Source organism: Candoia aspera, chromosome 1 (assembly GCF_035149785.1).
Source record: "Candoia aspera isolate rCanAsp1 chromosome 1, rCanAsp1.hap2, whole genome shotgun sequence".
In the NCBI taxonomy this organism is placed as follows: Eukaryota; Metazoa; Chordata; class Lepidosauria; order Squamata; family Boidae; genus Candoia; species Candoia aspera.
Genome location: NC_086153.1, coordinates 64,267,922 through 64,294,222, shown reverse-complemented (window position 1 = coordinate 64,294,222; position 26,301 = coordinate 64,267,922). Strand labels below are relative to the sequence as shown.

The following is a 26,301-nucleotide window of genomic DNA, read 5'->3' as shown; positions in this document are numbered from 1 at the left end:
AATAGTTTTTGACCCACTGCAGCTAATATAATTTGATAATTAGAAACTCTTGTAGCTGTTGGGTGGAATTTTATCAGCTATCTTAACAGTTAATTAAAAATAGTGTTTGGCACATGGCGCAAGACTGAACAGCATTTCGTTCTGTTATACATAGGGTTGCCATGAGTCGTAAACGACTCGACGGAAACTTACAACAACAACAACAAGTTTGGATGTGTGTGTGACTTCCATTGTTCATGCTACAACACAGCAATGTATATATTAATTTTTTTTTAAATAAGAGCTAGTATCTCTAATTGTATTTGTCCTACAAATGGGACACACAGACTTAATTAAAATATCACTTATTTGGACAAATGAATTACTTGAAATATTTAAGATGTTTAATAGGCCTAGAAAAAGTGAAAGAAACAGAGATCTTGTTATATATATACATATATATGTACACATACACACACACCCAAGGCAAGAAATACTTGGGTTGCATAAGGCCAAATTAGATATGATTCCACTTGTACTATTAGTAATGGAGCAAATAGCATTTATAAATATTAAGGTTAAATGAAAAGGATTCAGTCTTTGTGGGACTTTAACCCTTTGTCTCTACTTTGTGATTGGTAGAGTACAGCCTTGGATTGTGGGCATCATGTATTGTTCCTGTCCAACTTAAATAGGAATGCCCCCTTATCTGAAACAAGAATTGGGGTGGGAGGCAAGCAAAGGGTTGTGTTCTACAGTATCCTCGCTGCTCCCTGGTTGAAACCTGATCTGGCCCTCCCTTATCTACCATTTACTTTTTTAGAGCATCCACACAATTGATAATTTTATAAATAAGAACGTATTTACTTCAGCACTTAGGACTGAATAGTCATAATTTGCTATTTTTCCCTCAAGGTTTTGACATTCTTTAAATACAGAACAGCATGTGGAAGAAGATAACTTATTATTTCTATTTAAAACAAGTAGTTTGAAATACATATTTCAAGTGATTTGCTGAGCCAGGTGAAAATACTGTTTCACTTATTGGATACTTAGTGATCGGATTACTGCCATTATAATAATAAAACTTTAATGAGATACAGCCATCATTATGCAAGTGTTTTTCTGTTTCTGAAATGAGGCTCTTTTTTTTTTTTTTGCCCTTTTCAGCTTCAGAGGGACTTCCACCACTAGGAAAGGAACAAATAATTTGTTCTGCTAGTGGAATAAAGTAATGAGATACAACTAAGCAAACTAAAATGGAAATAAGATAATACTGTTTGTTCAAGCTATGTCCCTTCATCATTTGCTTAATTGTTTTGTGTTTTAACTGTAATTAAACTTAATATTTTGGCTAATTCAGCTTTTGATGGTATTCCAATGCTAATCTTTCATGAATTTGTACTGCTAGCAGAATAGTTTCAGCTATTGGGAGTGGATACACACCCTGTAGTTAAATTCTTTTGATTTTGGATCCTCTCCTCTCCTCCTCCTTTCTCCTTTTCTTTATTTCTTGAGTATGCAGAAGTGGTTTAGTAAATTCTGTCAGAACAATTATTTAAGCTCTACTTTTGTTTTCATTTTGTGACCCTGGCAGCAACCCTGATCTCATGTGGAACTGATTTTATGCTGTCTGAATGCAGCGCTCTAGACTATTGTAATCTTAAAACTAAGTTACTTGAAATACAAAATTTCAAAATTTTACAAAAAAAAAATTGCATTTTGATGCACCAGTATTTTTGGAAGCTTTGTTTATCGTCAAAAGAATATTGTGAATATGCCTATTTTAATGAGTGGGTCAGTGTGCAAACTGAGATTTAATCCAGTTACCAGTAAGAGCTCTGCTTTGAAATTGCACCATTTTAGAATATGAAATAGAAATTCGCATCTTGTTGTAATTCCCTGGTTTAATATCACAGGAGTAAAATACAATAAAGAAAGAAACGATATTTTAAAAGTGACTTATATTTTTGTATATTTCTGCTTTCTACACTAGTTAATTTCTTTTCTTTCTGGTTTTAATGGGAACTTCAGCCCCAGAACAGGTAAAACATAACCTAAATGAACAATTTTGAATATTCATAAAAAGAATTGAGCTCAAGTACTTTGAGAATTACAGGAAATAATAAAAACTGTGGGAAGAAATTAGTTACCTTTTGAGATTATAGTATTAGACACTCACTGGTTAATGTGCGTACTAGTGGGTATTCTCTGATATTTAGCCCATTTTTCATTTGCTAAAAATATTGATTTCAAGGACAAAACATAAATCATGCTATTTTTGATTGCTCCATTCAGTAGAGCTCTTCTACTGACAATGAAATTTGCTGATAAAAAAACTCGTATAACTGTGAAGTTCAAATTCTTGTTGTTATTCACCTATAATGCTAGGATGATCTAACAAACAAAAGGTCAAGGAGATGCAGAATTGAGTGTTTTCTTTCCTCTCAGTGGTCACCAATTAATTAATTGGATAATGCTTTTAATGTCTGCTACATTAAAATGAAATAATGTACTGTTTGAAAGTATACAGCTTTATTTACACAGAGATCTTTGTCCTTTTACCTCTTGTCATTAGTTGTGAACAGGAGGAATTATTCTACTTTGCAAATTCTTACTTTTGCTGTAGCAATTTGAAAGACCATAAATGCCACATTTATTTTTATTTTGTTTGTTTGTTTGATCAAATTTGTCACCGCCCATCTCCTTCGAATGGAGGGACTCTGGGCGGTTTATTTTGTTTATAAAGCTGGCTTACCATGAGCAACTCTAGGTGACGTACAGAGAGGATTAAAAACATACCATAAATAAGGGAGTAAAATAACATTTTAATAAGCAACTGTGTTTGGAAAACACAAAAGACTTAAAATACTATAACACAGAGTTCACAAGTGGCCCTGGCCCTGGGCCTGCTAGTCACCCTAAAAATGGACCTGACCGCAGTGGGAAAAGATCTCGGGGAGAATGCTATTCCAAAGAACATGAGAAGCAGAACAGAAGGCGTGTTTACAGGATCCATAAGATGACACATTTTGTAGGATCCAAAGCGTGCTGATCCTAACAGATCTTACAGAACAGGGAGAAATAATTGGAAAAAGGCAGGCTTGTATATGCAGGCCCTAAGTCATGAAGGCTTTATCGATGACATTCAGCACCTTGAATTGTATGCAGAAGCCAGCTGATAATCAGTGCAGCTTATAGAGAGTAAAGGAGTCACATAACTACTCACACTACTGTGTTCTAGACCAAATAATAGTTTCTGAGTGGTAGAGCTCTGCAATAATCTAAATGAGATGCGGCTTTCATGAAGACATGAATGATTGTGAGAAGGGTCTCCTAATCCCAAACAATGCAACTGAGTCTGTTTCACCTACAAATCTTTCTGTAGCAGAACTCAATTACAGCTAGACATGAAGACTACAATTCTCTTGATTTCTGGCAGCTGGAGTTGCATTTCTTTGTCTCTTTGAATTTATCTAACCCTTTTGAAGACATCTAAGCCACTGGCCTTTACCATAACTTCTAGCTGCAAATTAAAAGAATTTAAGTACTGTATGAAGTCCTTTATTTTTGCTCTTCTAAATCTATGGCTAACCAGCTCCATTGTAGTCCTATTCAGGCATTACATGGTGACCACTTTAAGTAATCCCTGCTCACCTGGCTAAGGTCACTCAAATGATTTCTGCTTCTTCCTGCAGATAGTCATGCATTCAGTGTGTAGGCATATTGGCTCTCATGGAAGACAGCCTACTTGCTCTCTTTCCAACAGTAATACCAAACATGTGAATGCTTGCAGGGAAATACACTTTGTTATAGGGAGTTTGGTGGGACAAATTCATAATGGGCGGTAACAAAATTTGTATAATTAATTAATTAAGCAAGCAGGCCCAAATAGGGCGTATCTAATTTCTATTTCTAATATCAGCAAAAGGAAAGAAAAATCCACACTGTTCTGCCTACAGTTTTTAACTCAACCTCTTTTTTTCTTCCCTCTTAGTTTTTATATTGATAAACTGAAAGACCCCAGGCAATTTAGCATTCTTTGTCAAGACAATACTCAACGTGATAACTTTGGCTGCTGTTTCTATACTTTTTAAGTGTGAGGCAACCCAAACAATGAATGGTATTCCAAATGTAACTAGAATTGTAACTGGTAGGAGTGAGCAAACCCATTTTGGTTTCTTCTTGTTTCTCACTTCCCAATATTTAGCTTGTTCTGTCTGATTTCTATATCAGTTTTTAAAGTTTACATGTAAAAATTTGACTGCTTTATTCCATGAAACCCACCAGGTGGCAGCCCCTAGCCAACCTTGGTTGATGTCAAAAAGTTAGCTGGGTTGGATCCAGTTAGTTGGACTGTGCTCTAAAGTGCTCTTCAGCCTTACTGATGAGTGCTTGCAGTAGGAGAGCAACAGGCAATGCCATGGTTGTGGACTAGAGGGTTAGACAGAGAAGTAAACAAAAACCTTGGAAAAAGAAACAGTGCCAATCATTTCCATATTGTTTCTTGCTGTGAAAGATTATATATCTCTGTGTGTGTGTGTGTGTGTGTGTGTTGCAGTTCTCAGGAGGCAAAGTTGACCCAAAAAAGGATTTTCACCTTCCAGTATACCCATTTTCATACCTGTTTGTTTGTTTATATCTAGAACCCACACCAATCTGAAAGGGTGGGATATAACTTTAATCAACAAACAAAAATAACATAAACCAAAATCAGTTTTGAAAATCAAAACCCACAATCACTCAGCTGCACCAAAAGCATGCTGAAATAAAACAGATTACCTTGTTTACAGAATTACAGTAAGTTTGGGCTGCACGTCCTTCTGTGGAGAAGTATTCCATTTTTCTTATATTCTTTTTCTTATATTTATTTTACAAATTTATTCACCTCCCATCTCTCCCCTATGGGGGACTCTGGGCGGCTTACAATAAAACAGGATTAAAATATAAAACCATTACATTACAAAATACCGTAAAAATACAAATATAATTTTGTATTTTTATTGAAACTTTGTTCAATATATGCCACTAATTTTTACATACACTGTATATTTCTCTAATACGCCTACAAAAAACCCTCAAATTCATGTCCTCAGTTTAGCAAACATTGGATTTCATGAACAAAAATCTGCTGGATCAAGAGGGTCACTCCAGTTGGTGCTGCCTGGTGCTTTGTCCACTGCTATCCTCCACCCCTATCTGCTGCCTCTGGAAACTCCTCTCTTGGATCAGTCCATTCCCTAAAACCGGGCATTTTATTCATTCATTCACAGAGCCTTCTGCAGACTCATTACAGAGCCTTCTGCAGACTCACAGCAGTTTCCAATAGCAAAAAATTCATATAAAGCAGGAGCACTCAAATCTATTTTGCTTATCTCCAGGCACCTCACACACTATAATCCACCACCACCCCCATATTTTCTGCAGAACAACCATGTCTTGAGTAACTTTCTAAAGGCTAGAGGTTTGGGGCATTCCATGACTTGGGAGACAGAATGTTCTGTGGGCACTCTCTGGACAGTATGGATGCAGCAACAGAGAAGATGTGTCACTTCACGTGGAGTGGGGACCCTTGGTAGGTCTTTTCTGTGGGAATGCACAGAGCAGGCCAACTGTCGTTGGGAGAGGTGTTCCTGCAGGTCATCTTGGCTCTGGTGCTTCCCCTCTAATCTTTGGCCTCTATTGCCTGCTAGCTGTGACTCATTTTTGGCAATCTGATCCACTGCTTGTCAAATGTGATCCAGAGTCAACTTTGATTACTTTGATGGTCTTGAATGTCCACAGCTAATGTTGCCTCTTGCTCCTTCGCTGGAGGTTCATTTTTTTAATACATAAATAAATAAATAAGTTCTCAGCCCATTCCCTGTTGAATGGAAATTTGGCTTTAAATGGACATCCTTCCTCCCCATTAGTCATTAAATCAAGAGCTTGTATGTTGTTTTACCAACATGTATTTTTATTGGCTTGTTTTGATTGGAGAACTGCCTTGTAAAATTCAAAGAAATATGAATACTAAAGAATAATGGTCCCATATCTGGCCATAAGTCTTTTCCTGATATGGAGCTGTCTATGATTACTAGAAATATTGCTGCAAAGAATTATGTAGTCAGTCAAAAGGAACATTTATTTGCACCTGTAAGAGAAAAGTGAGCACCTGAACGTGTGACATGCATTAAATGTTCTTACTTTTGTAAGAATATAGACAACATTATGTATGGGCCATTCCTAATTAAATGGATTGTCCAGCAACAAGAAAATAGTTAAATTTATCTCTTTTCCATGACATCCCTCATCTAAACATATCTTCATTGTAACTCATGCATAGGTAAAGGAGTTTTACTTGTCTGTTAGCTTTCCATAACTAATTGATAAATCTCAGATGATTCTTAAAGCACAAAGTTTTGTATTTCCAAGTATTTCTAGTAGGAATTAGTTGAAATAATTATTTGACATTTGCAGCTAGTGCAAACATTCAACAAGAGAAACTCTACCATCAAGCTTTGTTCTGATGGTCCCAACAGTGACAGTTCTACCTGTGTGTCACTGAGTTCAATTCCTTCCTAGACATATTCCTGCAACCAAACATGTCTCAAGCACAAGCACCTGCACAAGGATGCACCCTTTTAAAACTGCAAGTGTACAGATGAGTGTTTGCTACTCTACTATGTAACAAATATTATGTAAAGACAAATCTAAATAATAATGCATATTCTCAAAGGTTGCTGCTGAATGGGCGAAGAGCAAAATGGTAAAGACAGTGCTAAATTATCTTATTTTAGCTTGTTACTCCTTTGTGCTGTTACCATGTCAGACAATTTTAAAATAAATTCCTCCCCCAAGACTAGGGAAATGTACATTAAAATCACATACAGTATTAACCCATTTAATTGTAACCATTCTTTTAAGAATTAGTTTTAATCTGCAATTTCTAGGTAGCTCTCATAGAATCGTAGGGTTGGAAGGGACCTTGAAGGTCTTCTAGTCCAACCCCCTGCCCAAGGCAGGAATCCTCATATCATTTCGGACAAATGGTTGTCCAATCTTTTCTTGAAAACCCCCAGGGATGGAGCACCCACAACTGTGGGAGGCAAGCTGTTCCACTGCTTAATAGTTCTCACTGTCAGGAAATTGCTCCTTATTTCCAGGTTGGATCTCCCTCTGACAAGCTTCCACCCATTGCTTCTTGTCCTACCCTCTTTTTAACTCCTTTAATGGATGAGAGCCTGTAAAAACAAGGAATTGATTAATTATTGACAGCAATATACTTTTTTTTTCCTTTGAATTTTAACAAATTACTTGAGCTAGTAAAATTCTGTTCCCATTTATAGATGATATATCTGAAATCCTCTATACTCTCTTTTCAAGGTTCAGTCCAGATGTAACTCTCAGGAGGGTGTCATAGATTGTTTGTTCTGTGGTTAATTCCTTCTACCTTTTCCCGTTAATGTTGATTTCAGGAAGCCTTTGGTCTGCACTGACAAATGCTGTGATTGTCTATTAAACTAGACTTCTTGACTTGCAGGGTGTGTTAATATGCTTGTAATATCTCCCCCTCTGCTCCACCTGGCTTTTTAAATTAAAAACATATTCTTTTTTTTTTAAATGGAAGTTGGCATACTAAAAACCAAGCACCAATTTCTAGCTTCATCATTTTCAATAATGTCTCAGAATTACAGGTGAGCCACTTAACCTTTCTTACAAAATAAAAATGACGGGCTAAGTGCCACCCAGTAGTTTGCTTAGAAGTGTGCCTATCTCCCAGAAAAAGAGTAAAAGTAAATAGTATTGGGAATATCTGGAAAAGGAGATTGGGTCTAGAAGGAATAACAGGTAGCATTCTGACAAATTGGGACTTTATAGTTGATTGTGCCCCTTACATCAGCCTTATTGTGAATGGTCTAGCCACACCCACCACACATTAGGTGAATGCTCTGCAATGTATTTTCAAAATTTCAAATAGTCTAAAAAGTTTAAGGAGTCCAGAATTCCCCAGCCAGCACATGTAAATGCTGGCTGGGGAATTCTGGGAGTTGAAGTCCACACAGCTTCAAGTTGCTGAGATTGAGAAACACTTCTCTAACTTTTAGGATGGAGATCTGGATGCATAACTGGAATTAATGACTTGTTCTCAGCTTTGTTCTCCTGGTTGTTGGTACTTTCTGTTAAGTAGTTCCTCAGTTTTTATTTTATTTATTTATTTTCTATCCTGCCTTTATTATTTTTATAAATAACTCAAGGTAGCAAACATACCTAATACTCCTTCCTCCTATTTTCCCCACAACAACCCTGTGAGGTGAGTTGGGCTGAGAAAGAGTGACTGGCCCAAGGTCACCCAGCTGGCTTTCATGCCTAAGGCAGGACTAGAACTCTCAGTCTCCTGGTTTCTAGCCCAGTTCCTTAACCACTAGACCAAACTGGCTCTCAGTTCCTCAGTTCTACTTGAGATTGATTAATTAGTGTTTCTGTACCTACCTTTCCACTGACCAATAAACTACACACCTATATTGAAACTTGGATCTTAGATCTGATGTTATTTGGATCAGATGTTGTGGACCACCAATTTTGTTGATCTTTTGGATCTCTGCATCTAAGCTGATATTGTCTTGAATGGCTCTCCCAGACATTCTGATCTGTCCTTGCATGTCATCAGATTGGGTATTTGGCAGATTTTGCTTTTCTGTTTTTGATCTGGTGCAGAGGTGACATCTTACAGTGCAGGATTTCTTCTTGATTCCACATAAATTCTGATCAAATTTAGCATGGCATCCAACTCTGAATTTGATGGAACTATTAGAATGTTATCTAATCTAATTAGAATGAAATCTGCAGAATTCATCAGAGTCCTTGAGAAATTTTCAGTTGACGCAATTGGTGCTTTTTTTGGTGGAGATGAGTCAGATAGTTGGCATTGTTGCTTGAGGGAACCAGAAAGTCTGTTCAGTTCTCAGTGATTATGATAAAGCAATGTTAAGAAATTCTCAGGAACAGATGATACATTATTTTTAATATGTAACTGGCTAGATACATGGGATTAATCATTGCCTAGAATACTGTTAATGAAGAAGAAAGATTTATTTGAACAAAAATGGGGCATATATATGCCCAACTCAGAAAAAATGGTCACATCAGGGATCCCTCTCCATTATCTTCTAAATATGGAAGAGTGACACCTCCTTTCCTGGATGTCATATTCCTGGTAATTGCACCCACCCATTTTAAATAATAAAATATATAGTTATATGCTGCATATCATCTAATTTGGCTGCCAGTGGTGGCCCACTGAGATTTATTTGCTAAGTCATGTAAGGACAGAGTCACTCATATCCACTTTAACTCGGATATTCTACAGTTGAATCAATGAATAGATGAATATACTTCATTGTTAAATGAATTCCATTGGTTGCAGTCTGAGGATGTAGAAAAAGTACTTTTTGAAGTAGTTTTTATGTAAGTACAATAAAACTTTGACCAGATTTCAGATTTAACAGACAAAACTTGACTTCAACTGCATTTAGTGGACAAAGGCTGCTAAATTAGAATATAGTCCAGACAACTGAGGTGTTTTATGTAATTGTGCAAATGATGTAAATTTCCTCAAGTGACTTAAATTCAGACTGAATGGACATGCTTCTCCCCAAATAGTCCTTTAAATCAAGGTTTATTGTACTATACTCTTACCTTGTTTGTACTGTAACATGTTTCGGAAGGTGATTGACCAGCTGAGTCCTCAAAGTTACTAATTTCTACTTGTAAGAGAAGTGTGGTCATAATACTCTACTTAAAAAACTAACTCTGTGAATTGAAATAAATATTGGATGGTGATAAATATCCCACTGATTGGGCAAGATACTAGAATGGATAGTTTTGATTTTCTTTCTTTTATTTTATTTATCGTATTTTTATCACTGCCCATCTCCCCGACATGGAGGGCCCTGGATGGTTCACAATAAAAACAATTTAAAATTCAATAAAATCATAAATAATACCAATAATCAATAAATGTAATTGACTATAGTAGTCGTCTGGGATATGCCGTCTAACGAAGACTAGAAATAATGAAGTAATTCCTTACCTACCTCTAATGTAATGGTTGAAACCTACTATATGGCCCACTGTGTTTATGTTACGGAGTTCATCAGAGGCCAATTCTTCTGCCTTTTCATGGCCAGGCAAATATCTGTCTGCTTTTCCAAACCTTTTAAAATATTTGCTGAATTTGGAATACCTTTTGAATTTATTACTGTTTTCTACTGGTTCGTTGCTTTTGGGTGAGTTTTTGATTATTTATGAAAGTACATATATTACTGAAGGGTGTGATCTTATTTTAAATAAATAAATAGTATTGGTCAAGGCAGAGAGGAGAAATCACACTCCTGATGTCCTTACCATGGATTCATCAGAAATGTTATGTCAGCACCAGTGCTAAGAAGAGAAATTGTTTTTCCAATATAAGTGCAACAAAATTTGGCAAAGCATTTTCTGGCATGAATAAAAATTTTAAAAAGCACAATAAAGCTTTGTGACCTTATGAATGTTGGTGTACAGAATAACTTTTGCACTGCTCCTCTGCCTCCTCTAAGCTAGACTGAGATTTCAGCATAAATCAGGGCTGGGCAACATTTCTTTGGCCTGAGGGCTGTACTTTCCTTCCCCCACCCCCCACCCCCAGGCCAATAATGGGTACAGTTGGTAAACTTACGATGTTACAAAAATGGGCAGGGCTGACATTTTCAGATTTTTTTTCCTCCCATTTTGGGTGGTTTGGGGGGAAATTAAAGTTCAGACCCAGAGTGGGAGAAAATCAGTCTGTTTTTCAGGGCTTTTAAAGTAGTCTAGAAAGGTTTAAGCCTATTCAAAGCTTAAGCACCCATTTTGCTCCTTAAAATCCCTAAAGTCATCAAAAAACAAAAATAAAGGAGTCTCTGCCTACTCTGGGGAACTTTGGGGACTGGAGACGGGGTGCTGGGGCTGCAGACTGCCAAACTCTTTAACTGATCAGATGATAAGGAAAATCAGTAGAATGATACATAAAAATCGAATCAGATATTTATTTACCTTATCCATTCTTCCTTTCAGTTTCTTGTTCAGCTTAACAACAATAACCACTTATTAGTCAGCTTATTATTCAATGTATTGCTTTGCTTTTTGTAATTATAAATTCATTTACAGCTTATATGTTATACAACCTAGAAAAGCAGCTTCTTAAATAGCAGGTGAGTTTGGAATATATTTTAGGAAGCATTTCAATTTCCCCATATTTTGAAGACTATTGTCCATTAGGATGGGAAGAAGATCTGGAAAATGTAGATGCCACAGTGTTCATGCAGTATACCTGTGGTATCCCATGAAGTTTTGGGTTGTAGTCTTAAATGTGATGAGTCCATTGAAATCTGTGGAGGTTGTGCAGCAGCTGTGCCTGGTTGATTGTGCCCAAATATTTTATATGCAAGAACAGGACGGGTGTACCTGCATATGAATCTGCATATGCTTATTTAAACAGTATACTGAATTGCAGTGGTAAATATCTTGGCAGTCACAAACATATCTATTTGAATGTGGGGGATGTCTTGTACCCCAAAATAAGTAAGAGGCATTATTAGAAGGTGATGCCTAGCATTTGTTATTTAAACACCTTTTCCCAACAATGCTTATGCAGTGAAGTTGATTACTATGCATGCTTCAGTTATATCTACTGTACATCATTCAGGATTTTTCCATGTATGTCACAGTAACATACTATAACACAGTATGTCATAGGTAAACTGTGGTAAAGGTTCAACTTTAGAATAGAGTTCTTTTAAGACTATTTTTAGGTATTGTACTATTAGTAACTGGGCCTGGATGTCCACATTTAAACTCTAATACCCATTTGGAATCTTATATGTACCCTGGATATCTCTGAGGGTAAACGCAGCTAGCAGTGTAAGTTAAAAGATTCATCATTGCTTCAGTTTTACGGTTTGGAAGAAACTCAGTATGGGTGCTTTTAACATGCATTGTTAGAACCATTACATGTGAATTGGATATTAGTACATTTTAACATTGATTATTAATTTAGTAAGCTGTGTATATTTTAGGGGTGCCTTTCTCATACAGAAATACTTTTCTTTCGCTCAATAGTAGTGGAGAAAACCTCTCCTCCGCTGCCTGTAGAAGTTAGACCAGATGTCTCCACTTCAAGTGCTAGTCAAGTGATAGCACCAACTCAAGTGACAGGTATGATGCAAAAATAACTGGTGGTGCAAATTGGTGTATATTACAACAACCAATGGAATGTTATTAGCACATCTTAGAAAGTACAGAGAAACGAAAAATAATGAGCACAGAAGGTTCATTTTTGGGTGGATAGAATGCTGTTTTCAATGCTTTCTTCTGGGCTTCAATACATTGAAGGATTTTTGGGAGGGCAGGAGATAAATTTTCCTGCTATTTCTTGCATTCTTGAGTGATTTCACAGGTTTATATATTATGCCTTGATCAGCTGCAGTTATTCTGCTTACATGTGAGAAGTTTCAGGTTTATTCTTTAAACAGATGCATATCTACCAGTATAGTTTATTTTAATATTCTTCTCAAGGAATTGGGACTTGCATTGCAATGGAATATGTTCATTGGCATATTGTCATAAATTACTCATTAAGACATGCATGTAAGAAATGGTAGAGAAAGGAGACTTACTCTTATTCTGTCCTAAGATCTCACAAAATCTCATTGTCCTCTAGTGCCTAAGACATGCTTCTAAAGTAAACAATTGGACAATTATTTTCCAAATTTGATGAAGTATAAAAATCACTCACTGGAAAATTGAACTTCATTAAGGAGCATGTTCAATGCATAGTTAATGGCATGTGTGAAAGTGAAAGGTCCCCTGTGCAAGCACTGAGTCATGTCTCTTTGGGGGGACGCTGCTTTTGTGATGTTTTCTTGGCAGACTATAGACCAGGGTGGTTTGCCATTGCCTTCCCCAGTCGTCACCTTCCCCAGCGAGCTGGGTCCTCATTTTACTGACCTTGGAAGGATGGAAGGCTGAGTCAACCTGAGCCGGCTACCCGAGAGAGAATCCAGCTTCTGCTGGGATCGAACTCGGGTTGTGGGGAGAGTTTTGGTTGCAATACTGCCGCCTGCCACTACATACATACATACATACACACATACATACATACATACATACATACGTGCCTTTGAGTGGTTTGGGTCTTAAATATTCTAGACAACCTGCCTGTTTTCCACTACAATACATGTAATACATTATGAGGGCTTTTTCACAGCATCCTCAGTACAGAAATTTCAAATGCTTGGCTCTGTTTCAGCTGTAGATATTTTTTCCTTCAGATGTTTATCCAAACCCAAATATCTTCCAACATGAAACGCATATGAAGAAGAATACAGTGGATGAGCTAGAGCAAAATATGTTCCACAATCACAATGTTCATGTGTACCTTTAATTAATAACCGCCCAGAGTCCCTCCTTAGGGGGGAGATGGGCGGTGATAAAATTCGACAAACAAACAAATAAATAAATAAAATTAAACTTTGCATGATAGTCCCACTGGCTGTGGTTGTGCCCATAGTGCTGTGCAATTCTTCACTGTTTCAATTTGGTATTTCACCTCAGTAGGACTGGGGCACCTTGGATAAGAAATAGTGTTACCCCATCTAGAGTAACAAAGCATTCAAAGCCACACATCCCGGTTTCATTGCAATAGGAATACTTTCTGCTCTTGCCCAGAATTTCTCCCAGAGGTACCAAAAAAGCACAAGATTACCGGCTGAGGCAATGCTGTCAGGTTGCCATGATGAAGATTTGCATAGTTTTGTTGGGCAGCATCCTTTCCCTTTGCCAGTAGCTGGAAGTAGGCACAGCAAGAAGGTCGTTGGCAAAATTCACAGGGGCAATCCTCTACTGATACTGCAGTTTTGATTTGCAGAATCAGTGATTGATTGATTGATTGATTGATTGATTGATTGATTGATTGATTGATTATGGCATAATGCCATCTTGTCAGTGTTGACTCGTAGCGTCACATAGCTAGACCTTCTCCAGAATGGTCTGTCTCCAACCTGGTCAGTGAAGTCTTCCAACAGTGCACAATCACCACTGTAATTGAGTCCATCCATCAGTACATTATGTGTAAATGCAACAACAGAAGGGAAAGCCTTTGCAGGAGTTTATCTGGATTCTTATGTTCCACTTCGTTGTGGAATCATTTTTTATCAGCACCAATGTAGAATCACGAATTGATCCTAGTCACTTTCAGTGTTTTGTTTATCTTTAGTAAAGTTACTAAAATACTTCAAATGGTTTGCTACAAGTATTTTTCCCTTCATCTAGAAATCAATGAATGCACAGTAAACCCAAACATCTGTGGACCAGGACATTGTATTAACTTGCCAGTGGGATATACCTGCTTATGCTACGATGGATATAGGCTTAATGATCAACAAACAAAATGTTCTGGTAATTCTTATTTCATGTTCCAGTTACTTGCATGATCCATGTGAGAAGATCCTAAAGATACATTACTCCTTATTTCTGTGTTGTGGCTATAGCAAATAAAAATATTTCTTCTCTTTTTGGCACATAATGCTAATTAAAATATAATTTTAATTTATTCTCTCTCTCTCTCTCTCTTCCCTGAGTTTCTCTATGTGCAATGCTTGTTTTGTTTCTTTCCTTTATGGACAAAGAATTATAATTTGATTTACCCATTTGTAAGTGAGGAAAATTGAAATTTCTTAAGTAATCACTATAAAATCTTTCCAATTCCATAATTTTGGAATCCTAATAGAAATCTAAGCAATTTTATAATAGATTTACTGGGATAGATATTTGCAAGAAATTGACTCAATATTTAAACTCCTTATATAATCTCACATTATATAAATAAAATAGAAAGACCACTCTTCACCACTTTTGGTTTCTAAAAGGTAGCACAAGCTTACTGCATATAATGCTTGATCCTCATATGCATAAATACATACATTCCATCTAAAAGATCAGCAAATGTGGTTGATTTCTTTTCCAAGAAGTTTAATGCTCTGAAACTTGAAGCTGGTAAATATGTTTTTTAAATCAATTTTTATACAAAATCCTCATTTTTCATTAGTATGGAAACACATCTGAGTATGTATTTCATTTCAGTAGCTGCTTGAGTACATATAGAGGGACTGAAGTGATGGTAGTGACAGAGTACTGGGTTTGTTTTTTTGTTTTTTTGAGCCTCCATATGTTTTTATTTCTTTAACAGATATTAACGAATGTTCTCAGACTCCTCATCTCTGCTCCCTTGGGCGTTGTGAAAATACAGAAGGAAGCTTCCTGTGTATTTGCGAGGCAGGGTTCATGGCCAATGAACAAGGAACAGATTGTGTTGGTAACTACTGGGCTTTATGAGGCAGCTTCTCAGTCCTTAAGGCTAATGATCAAAAGTGTCCTAACAGCCAGGAACCACGCTGAGACAAGGAATAGGTCTCTAGTGTTTTATTACTGCTACATTAGACAGAAAATCCTAACAAACTGAAGAACCGTGGGAAAAACCCAGACAGATAAACCCCAAAAGTCAAGGCGGGTCTGATCTGTGTCTCTTCGAATGGCTGCTCAACTCCTCAGTACTACACATGTATTTTCCACCCTGGATAGGGGCCCCCTCCTGCTCACCATCTGTACTCATGACAAAAAGCATGAATTTGAAATATATTGCTGTCATTGGAAACAATTTATATTGATTTAGGAAGGAATTTGATTGAGTATATATTCCTAAAAAATACTGTACTATGCTATACCTCGTACTATAGTGGTAGTTAATATTTGACCACAATTACTGAGAGGAAGTTATTATTACAATATAGAATTCAAATTACATATTTGGACAATTGTACTTCCTTGACAATATAATGTTGGTATAAGACCTGATGCCTCAAGCACAAGTATAGACAAAGTGTGGGTTCTAAACAAAGTATTTTCTTCAGTAGATCCTGAAGTTAATATAACTTTTAAATGGCATTTGAATGATATTTATGCCAGGATTCAGCTCTTCTGAATGGAAAAAATTGAGATCTAAGGCAACCCATGAACAATATTTTCTCTGTGTGTTTGTGTCTGTCCATCTCCCTCCCTCCCTCTCTCTCGAACTGCTGTATTTTTAACATAATTTTTGTATTAATGTTGTTATACAATTGGGTTTTTAGATGTTGATGAATGTGCCAGGCCTGATATCTGTGGAGAAGGGCTCTGTGTAAACACCATTGGTTCATATAAATGTGAATATTGTGACAGGGGATTCCAGATGAACAGAAGAGGCCAGTGTGAAGGTGGGTTTTTAATGTCCCCTAAACAAATTTCTTGAACATTTATTCACACAGCTTTAACTGTGTTATAATTCTTTAAGGGAAAAAAATCAATGAAAATTAAGCCATTAGAAGTGTCCATAACTAGCAAAGATGACAAAGCATAATGAAATATGTATCATGACATCATAATGCAGGCTCCACCCCTTACCAACTTGCCTGCAACATTTCAATGCAATTACAAAAACGACTGAATTTGCATTGCAGCACATGTTGCATCACTTACCTCCCTTCAGCTGACACACACATAAGCCATATGCTTTTGAGAATAGCACAAGCAAAACAGCCCTTACCTCTCCTTTCAACCTGCTAACCCATAAGAATGCTATAGTCCATATCAGAATGCTCCTTAGCAACTACACCCTCAGTTTTCCTTTCCCTTTTTCCTGGGTAGTTGGGGATACTCCAAAATAAAGTATTAGGATGTAGCCACCTGCCATTTTTATTTTTGAAGAATGCCTCTGAGGCCAATTCTTTCAAGGTGATCCTGGAGCCAGCATTCTTTTTGAAAGTGTGCCAATCTTCCAGATTCCTTTTTTTTCCCCCCACTCTATTAAAATTCTGGAAGGGCTGAGAGGCTAGTGGGCAACATGAGACACATCTACAAAATCAAGTTGCAGATCTTCCAGAATAAGCATGAATGGCAACCAACCATATCAGTAGCCTCAGTGCTTCAGAGGACTGATACCTGTGGTATGGGATAGGTTTCACTTACTGTATAAACCAGCGTTTCTCAACCTTGGCAATGCTGGCTGGGGAATTATGGGAGTTGAAGTCCACACTTCTTAAAGTTGCCACGGTTGAGAAACCTTGGTATAAACTCTTCGGTTTCAAAACCATAAACAATCAAATGGCTTTGCCTTAGAAACCACATTATCTTTTTAATTTGTTAATCTGCTGTCCTGAAATTGTTTATAAAGCTGCTATTTCCAATAAAGTTTATCACTTTAGGGTTATGTAATAGCAAGAATTACACACAAAAAATCCATGTGTAGTCTGGAACAGAACATAGGCAGAAAAAGTCAGTTTCATAGAACAAAATATCTGATCTAAAAAAACATGTGAAATTGGTTTTGGGCACCAATTTACCTGGATTTGAAAAGCAAATCAATGTAAACTTACTTGTAACATTAAAATGAATTCTTCATATTTTCACTGTTCTCATCTACATCATTTTTTATCAAAGAGTGTATTAATCCCTTAAGCCTATCATTTCTAGTTCTTGCTGTTGCTTGTTGCTCATAGTTCAAATAGAGCTTTAAATATGGATTTCAAAATGTGTTGTGCCTACAGTATGTGGTGTGGATATGAAAGTTATGGATATTTTGTCATTACATTTGTAATAGGAGAAGCAGAGACTGGACACCAAGAAATAGACTTAAACAGCTTACAGCTTTATTGGAGGAGCATAACATATGCATTAAATAATGAATCAATGGAGAGATGGTTTAGCCTCTCCCAATTAATTGCTTGGGAAGGCTGACATGGCAAGTCAGGCACAATATACCATTGGCTTTGCTTTGGTCAAGCTAGAGCTCTACAGGGCTGCTGATAGCCCATTCTTCTTGCAGTAAGTCGCAAGTGTGAAGTTATCCATATTCTCTGCCTGTAGCTTTGCTTGGAATCACCTGCCTTCTCACTCCTAGGTAGTAACCACTCATGCCTTACTGGTGCTTCTCATTCATGACATTCACCATTATCCCCCTTCCATCTGTTCTCCAAATATATGTAATCGTATAAGCCTTTTAGTTGCAAGGTGAGATGTGCTTTGAACAAAAATCTTAGTGCAGATGAGTTGTGGGAGATGCAAGTAGGGTTTAACTGATAAGACAAGAGTTTAGTACTCATGGAACAACTATGTTATTATGTATTTTCTCTGCATTATTTACCGTAGGAAATTGCTAATGCAGTGGATTAGACTCAAGTTTTTTCATGATACAGACCCAAAAAAAAAACGGGAGGCACCATGGACAAAGCGCTGTTTGCATTCAGAATAGGAGATTTGTAAGAATAATATTGCTTAGTCCAAGAATATATTTATGGGCATCTTTATTTCTTAGTCCCATGTAATCATTAATCTCTATAACTCTCTTTTTGTTGCCTTAAGATATTAAAATCTTAAATATAGTAAGAGGTAAATATATGTATCAATGGAAATAAATCAACCATTAATTTATTTACTGCCCGTTTTCCAAGGAAGTCAAAGCAGAATCTTTATTGGTTCACAGTCTATGGGAATTAAGTTAAGAAATAGTGACTTGTCTGTGACCATCTTGAAAATTGTATAGATTAATGGAGATGGAATTCTAGTTTTTAGGCACTAGAAGTATGCAAATTGAATGTAAACTGTTTTGAAGATGTAATCTCTGATTTTGAATTTGGAACACCCTATTTCAAATGCTAAATGGGTGCTTTAACTGTGAAATGAGCTTGAAAAAGTGTTTTGTGGTCAAGATGGAGCATTTCAAACTGAAAATTGTATGTTTTGAATTTGACTCAGTTCAAACACTTTTTGGAGTCAAACTGCCACAGCACACTTAACACTATATAATATATCTCAGTGGACCTATGATAATTTGTATTACTTAAGAATCTGTCTATAGCACCCATCTTTGATAACATTCTATATATACTATTAATGCTTTAATATGCATGTATTCTTTATTTACTATTAAAAACTTCACTGATGTTTTGTTTTTATAGACATTGATGAATGCTCAGTGGTACATACATGTCCAGATGCAGAGTGCATTAATGCTCCTGGTTCTTACCAATGTGTCCCTTGTAGAGATGGATTCAGAGCATGGAATGGAAAGTGTCATGGTATGTCTTTTTGGATTTTTTTTCCACTAAAATCCTATAGAAATCAGTATAAAAAGTGCACATACCTCAGTTTATGAAAGACATTTTTGTGCATATTTCTCCTTATAGGCATTTTTTCCTAGTATTTGCATTTTGGGTGGATTGTTTTTCCTTAGGTTTTTTGTTTGTTTATTTTTTTTCCCCTAATATGCTAGGTTTTATGCATATTTTTGAATTGTGAACTGTATTACAAAATTATGAAAAGAGTAGACTTTGGTAAGTAGGTCCAAGTGGTTTAAATATAGGCTTGGAAAATGCAAGTTGGTAGGTTCATACAAACATTTACAGCAGACAAATTTATCCATCGTCCCTGGTTAGCATTCTCAGATTGACCTAGGCTTGGATCTCTGCTTTCATAACAACTTTTTTGGATCTATGTCAGTGATAATTAAGAGTAATGTTTATCCCAAAGGGGAACATTCAAGCATTCCATTGTATAAGCCTTATTGAAAGACTTAATATTAAAGACATGCAAGATGTCATGCTTGTTTATATATCTTTAATTATATATCTTTAATATATTTAAATAATGTTTTGTTACACTTTAGTTTTTTGGCAGCAGTTTCACAGCATGATATTTTAGATCAATTTTAAGCTACCTAGATTTTTTGCTTCCTAGTTGCCTATATTAATTTTTCTTCTTTATTCAGGATTTTCCTATTCTGAAGGTAGTGACCATGAGATGCTGTTTCTGAAGCTATTAGCCAATGGTGGAGGAAAGCATTACTGCTTGGTTAAAATTCCAGAATTCATAGCCGGCTCCTACATAATCTCTTTTACTGTTCATTTTAGTAGTGAATTCAGCTTCACAAATACATTCTTTTGCATTTCTGATAAAATGGGATGCAACCAGCAACTGCATTAATTTATTTAATCTGTAACTTCCATTTTAGTAAAATTTCTAACCATATTGAAATAACATAATTAAAACAAAAAACAGACAGTTGCAATAATAATAAGCATGGAACACAAAAATAAAAATAGGAATAAGCAATAACTTTTATGGTTTAATTTTTAAATAACTTTAAAAGAGTTTTTTTCTATAACATTCAGCAACCAAAGATCACAAAATGCACTAGAAGCACAATGAAAACAGCCTAAATAAAATATTTCAAGTTTTCAGTGAAATGCATTTGGAAAGTGTGGAGGTGGGAAATTTGGATTAAGTGAAACTGTCTACTTTTCTGGTGTCTAAATGCATTGATGAACAAAGTAGGATGTCTGTATGTATGGGAAGCCACATTATTGCTGTGCCTGTGTATAAGCCTATAATAGTTTATGCATTGACATGTCAACACGTAATGTTTGATGCAGCATGCAGCATCCACCCATTGTGAGTCTTGGCAGCATGCAGTCAAATAACAGAATAAATCATCACAGGAGTCAGGACCTATTATATAGTCAATTCTCCTCCTTCTCCATGTTCATGTCAGATATCAGAATCGGAGCTTCAATAAAAGTCTGGAGAAGAAGGCTAGTCTGTCTGGCAGATGACTAGATGTGGAGTCCGTGGTACTCTCTGAGCTTGGTTGTTTGCTTGCAGATGTTTCATTACCCAACTAGGTACCATCATCAGTGCTAGTGAGTGTGGGGTTTGCTCCCTGTTTATATACAATAGTTTGCCATGCCAGTGTTGATGGGGGTGTGGTTTTCTCCTTGGTAGTTCCTTGAGTAGGGTATTGTTTTCTGCTTGATTGGACAGACATGGACAGACTCAACCATAGTTTCAACTGGAAAACTGAGCATCATAGAGCAAGCTAAATCCAAAAACACTAGGGAATTCTTGGAAGCTTGGCGTTCAGACAAATCAGCCATCAATAGACACATAAAGATTAACCACATTTACATACCATTCAAAAGAGACAATAAGAAAGCTAAGAAGGAAACAAAAAGACCAGAACACATCCTCTCCAGCAGCCCACACCCAGATAAATAGAGATTAACACCAGACAAACAATCATGCAGAAAACAATCCCCTAATCAAGGAACTACCAAGGAGAAAACCACACCCCCACCAAACCTGGAAGGGCAAGCTGCTGTATATAAACAGGGAGCAAGCCCCACACTCACTAGCACTGATGATGGTATCTAGTTGGGTAATGAAACATCTGTGAGCAAGCAACAAAACTTAGAGAACACTGAGTTCTCGATAGTTCAACCCTGAACTACAGATATTCTCTTCTATTGGAAGCTGACTAGATTTTTAGTGCATAAAAGACTAAATGCAGAACAATCCTGCATAGATTATGTCTGCACCTCAGAATGGGTCTTAATTTTTGGAAATCTCGGGCTGCTGCTAATAATAAACAGCCTGCTTCTCTTTCTCATCTTTCATAACCAGACAGCAAGACATAATAAAATAAATGATGTGGCATTTTTGCATTCTGAATTTCCCTAATCCTGCTCAGTTTCATCTGATGTGCACTTTCACCAGGTCATTTAGTTGTCATGCTACTGTTTATCCAGGATTGGAGGAGGAAACCCATGGTTCATGCTTTTGGCACTGGCCATGTCTCTAAAAAAAATCTGTGCTTGGCATCACTCAATGATAAACTGAAGCCAGAGTGTAATTCTTTGTTTACCAAAGAAATATATTCTAGCCTTCGACTCCCTTCCACACCTATTTCACTTCAAGCTTTCTATAGCTCTATCGTAGGCTTATATATTAAAGTAAAAGAACAATAATATTTCAAGAGCTTGGCCTAGCTCTTTCAGTCTGGGTAGATAAACATCTATCTATTACAAACATTGTTAGACTTTTCATGATTCAAGGCAGCTTATGGAATAGAAAAATAAGACATCATAACTCATTATCAGCCCAGGTCTGCTGATATTTTCACTGCTTTGTGAAATGCAGGCAAGGAGAGGGGCTCCCTATACTTGAAAGGGCAAGATATTCCTCCTAGTCCCTACCTCTAGACCTTACATGGGATGGGGACCTGATTCTGGTTGGGAGAGACAAAGCTGCAAGTACATGGGTGCCAAGCCATGTAGGGCTTTACATTTTAAAACAGCACCTTAAATTGAGCAGGGAAGCTTATTGGCTATCAATGCAGTCAGCTCAGGATGGGTTTAACACTCTGCTCCTTTACTGTTTTATAAGTTGAAAAAAAATCTGTGCTTTATTTTTTTATATAAAGCTATCTTTTATTTTCTTTAGAATGTATATCATTGAATAGTTAGCTGGAACCTTTGAGAAGTTGTTTTCTGGAAAAAAAAATCCAACTAAAAGAAATTATACTGTATTTTCCGGCATTGTCTAGAATCCTGCATGGCTTTTAGCGTCTGGCTGCAGGGAGAGAGAGATAATTCTATTACGTTGGCACTGGCTCTGGCTTTTGGCATCTTATCCTGTGATGTCTGCTTTCAAAGCAAAAGAGACATCTGAAAATGACAACCAGAGCAGACAGGCATTTCTTGGTACAGTCTTTCATTGTGCTAGTACTTGTTGGCAAACCCTGAGGAGCTTATTCAGCATTTTCTATGATCTTAAGCAGACATACTTTTATAGTCTTTCTGCACTCCCACCTATTGATATACTTTCATCTGTTATAAAGCCTTACTTTCCCGTTCTCCTAAAAACAAAACAAAAATTGCATGGATAAAACATAAATACCAGGGATGTTTTGGGAAAAAAAACTGAAAAACTAATTGGGTCTTACATTGGGGTCATGCATTGAGGGGAAATTTATGCCTCAAATAATTTGAAGTTCTTTCTGCTGGCTTTGAATCTAATACCTAAAAGTCCAATGTACACTTTTTGTCTTTTACAGCAGAGACTATTTAAAATGGCCTCCACTGGGTGGTTTCATGGAGTTTCCTTGCTTGCTCTCATTTGTAGCACTTAGCCAGAAAAGAGACAGTGACAATTGCAGAGTCATTTAATTGATGTCATTTAAGAGCTTGCCCTAATTTGGACTCCTGCATGTGCCAGGAGTTGGACTTGATGGTGCAAATAATGTATTCTAAATCTATGATTCTCCTGTGATGAATAAAAACCAGCAACAGATAAATGGGTATTAACAGTTTCATTCATCCCTAGCAGGGATGCAAAAGCAAAATGATGAGTATAAAAGGAAGCTTGACTAAGGGTTGCACTGAAAGAAGTTAATAACAATTTCTTGACGGAGTCTACGGAAATTGTTTGCATCATTTTAAGTAAACAAGCAATGTTTTAAATATATCTTTTGTATTCACAGATATAAATGAATGTCAGTATAGCAGTCTTTGCACAAATGGCCAGTGTGAAAACCTTGAGGGATCTTTCAGATGCCTTTGTAGCCAAGGTTATCAACTCTCCCCAACAGGAGATCAGTGTGAAGGTAGAAGCATGACTAATACTTCCGTGATTTACTTAACGGGAAGAAAACTATTTATTAAGCATGGTCGTCCTTGTTTCAGGTGGCAAGCTATTCCAAAGAAGGAGAACTTCTAAAGAAAACAGCCACCGTCAAGTCCCCTCCCCCCCATACCTCCTGGTAGGAAGGGACCCTTAGCAGGCATGCACTAATTGATTGAATAGGATAAGCAGAAACTATTGGGGAGAGGCATTTTCTAAGATGACCAGGCTCTGAGCCACATTAGGCTCTGTAAGTAGTGACCAGCACCTTGAATTGCATGTGGAAACCTTCTGGTAACCAGTGCAACTCTTGCAGCAGAAGAGTAACATGGCAATCTTGTGTTCCAGACCAGTTGAAGTTTCTGAGTGGTTTTCAAAGGCAGCCTCATGTAGAGCAAATTACAGTAATCTAATCTAGAGATGACAAGGGTATGACCATCTTCAGTGCTTCTTGTTCCAAATAAGGCTGTAGATAGACAAAAGTCCTCAGGACTACAGTCTCCACCTGCTCTTTCTAGGGGAGTGCAGCTCCATCCAGAGTCAAAGATGGCACAACTCTAGAGTTAGCCTCTCATTCAGCCGCCACTCCATCCTGTTTAAGTGGAGCCTGTTTTTCTCCATCCAGACTTTGACAGCCTCCAAACACTTCATCATGACTTCCGCTGTATCTCTCTAGTCCAGGGTGGAGATGTATAAATGAGTACCATCTGCATATTGATCATACCTCACCCCAAACCAAACTCTTTGGTGGTTTTATGTAAATTTTAAACAAAAATAGAGGAAAGGATTAAACCCTGAGGCACTCCATAACAAAGGGCCCATGGGTCTAACTTTTCCATCCCACAACCACTATCTGGACTTAGCATAACACTGTCCCCTCAACTCCCAGGCCTTCTTGGCAGTCCAGAAGAACACTGTACTCAACAGTATTGAAATTCTCTGTAAGATCTAGGTGGGCAAGAATGGTCTTACCATCTTCATCCAAGTCCTGCCAAAGGTCATCCATGAAAGCAACCAATTCAGTTTCTGTCCCATGCCCAGGTTTGAACCCAGACTACCAAGGGTCTAGTTGTAAACCATATCCTCCCAGGCCCTCTGCAACTGCAGCCCCACTACCTTCCCCAGAAAGGTAAGGTTAAAGATAGGACAGAACTTGTTTAAAATTCTGTTGGATCCAGGCCTTTCCTCTTGAGAAGCAGATGAACCAGTGTTTTTTTTAAAGGCCTCTGATATCTTCCTCTTCCTCAAAGAAGGAGAATAGCCACATCTAATTCCAAGTCCCTCTCTAGCTGCTTTATCAGCTAGGGGGTGGGGGTGGCAAGCATCCAGTCTACAAGTGGCAAAGCTAAGGTTGCAAAGGACTCTGTGCACTTGGGATTCTTAGGTTTAAAAAACTCACAGGTAACACCACAGGACATTACTTCTGTCATCTCCATAAATTCTGTCTCTCTGCCTTGCAAGTCAGAATGAATGTGAGCGATTTTGTTTGTGGAATGAATTCACTACTGGCTGTTCTGCTTGATGTGTCAGCAGCACCATCCTATAGCAACATACGTTTTTCTGCTTTTTTAATGACTTTTAGATGACTTTTCCTGCTGAAATCCAGATGTTGGCATAGCTGACCATCCTTAAATTATGAGAAAGGAAAAAGTTATTGTAAGCTCTTGAGTGAGCAGCAATTGAATATGATTGGAGTCAAAAACTCAGCAATATTTTGTATCCTGATCCATCCATCCAATTTCTCCCATTGGCAACCTGCCATGGGTAATTAATACAGGAAAGATAACTTACTCTATCAAGCAACAATTCTGAAACTGCTAATAAACTTAATTTGTTTTGACCCAATCCTTAATACTCCCTGAAAATATAAGTTCATGAACATATTTTAAAACTTTTAAATAGTTAGAGGTGGGGAGCAGAGTTTAAATAAATACCTAAACGTTTATTGATCATTTGCAGATGTAGATGAATGTCAGCAGCAGCAGCAGCTCTGCATGAATGGGCAATGCAGAAATGTAGCTGGATCTTACAGATGTATTTGTGACCAAGGCTACCAGTTGTCACCTGCAAGAGACTATTGTGAAGGTATAATATAGCATTCATTGTTAGCATGTTTTCTTGAACAATTCATCCAAATGCTATTCTGTGAATTACAATTTTCACACTGTATATACAGGTATAACTGTGATAACACATGAAATAATATCATTCAATATGAAACACCCTTCCTAACAGCTGTATTATTTAGAATCATAGACTTATAATCAAGGGGACTGGTGGCATTTGTAGGCTGCCTAGCCCAAACTCTTGCTGAGGGCAGAAAATAGCTTCCCACACCCTAATTAATGACTTCATGCAAAGGTCACAGAAAAACAATTCTTGCTATTAAAGGCCACCATGGCCTTTATGCAGGATAATATTTGTGTAAGAAATGCATAATTATTTCATTCTTGTTAGATATAGTTTGCTGTTCTTCCTTCTCAATTTAATTTCTATGGTGGGTGGTTTTGGAACATCACAGCACAGTATTTTGAACTCTGGGAAAGTCAGTGATCCTCCAATTACTGCATTCCTTGCATGAGTGATTGTAGCAGATTCACTCTGTTGGGCATCTATTTTTTATGATACATTGGACTCTAGTGATGCCTCCACCCATATTTGTATCATATTTTGTTAGTCTTGAATTGATTAATGTACCAGAAGTTATAATTCAGTAACCAAAACAAATATTCTTAGAAAATCTTGTCTGGTTCAAATATAGTATTGCTAGCCGGT

General features: G+C 37.1%; 1 protein-coding gene across 2 annotated transcripts in view; it reads left to right on the top strand.

The window, feature by feature from the left end:
- Positions 1-26,301, top strand: part of LTBP1 (latent transforming growth factor beta binding protein 1) — a 228,185-nt gene that overhangs the window by 150,982 nt on the left and 50,902 nt on the right. For both annotated transcript variants that reach the window (XM_063305368.1, XM_063305359.1), the window contains 7 exons: positions 12,100-12,195; positions 14,311-14,436; positions 15,227-15,352; positions 16,167-16,289; positions 19,029-19,148; positions 23,387-23,509; positions 25,486-25,611. In XM_063305368.1, coding sequence (XP_063161438.1) covers positions 12,100-12,195; positions 14,311-14,436; positions 15,227-15,352; positions 16,167-16,289; positions 19,029-19,148; positions 23,387-23,509; positions 25,486-25,611 — 840 coding nt within the window. The remainder of the gene's footprint in view (positions 1-12,099; positions 12,196-14,310; positions 14,437-15,226; positions 15,353-16,166; positions 16,290-19,028; positions 19,149-23,386; positions 23,510-25,485; positions 25,612-26,301) is intronic.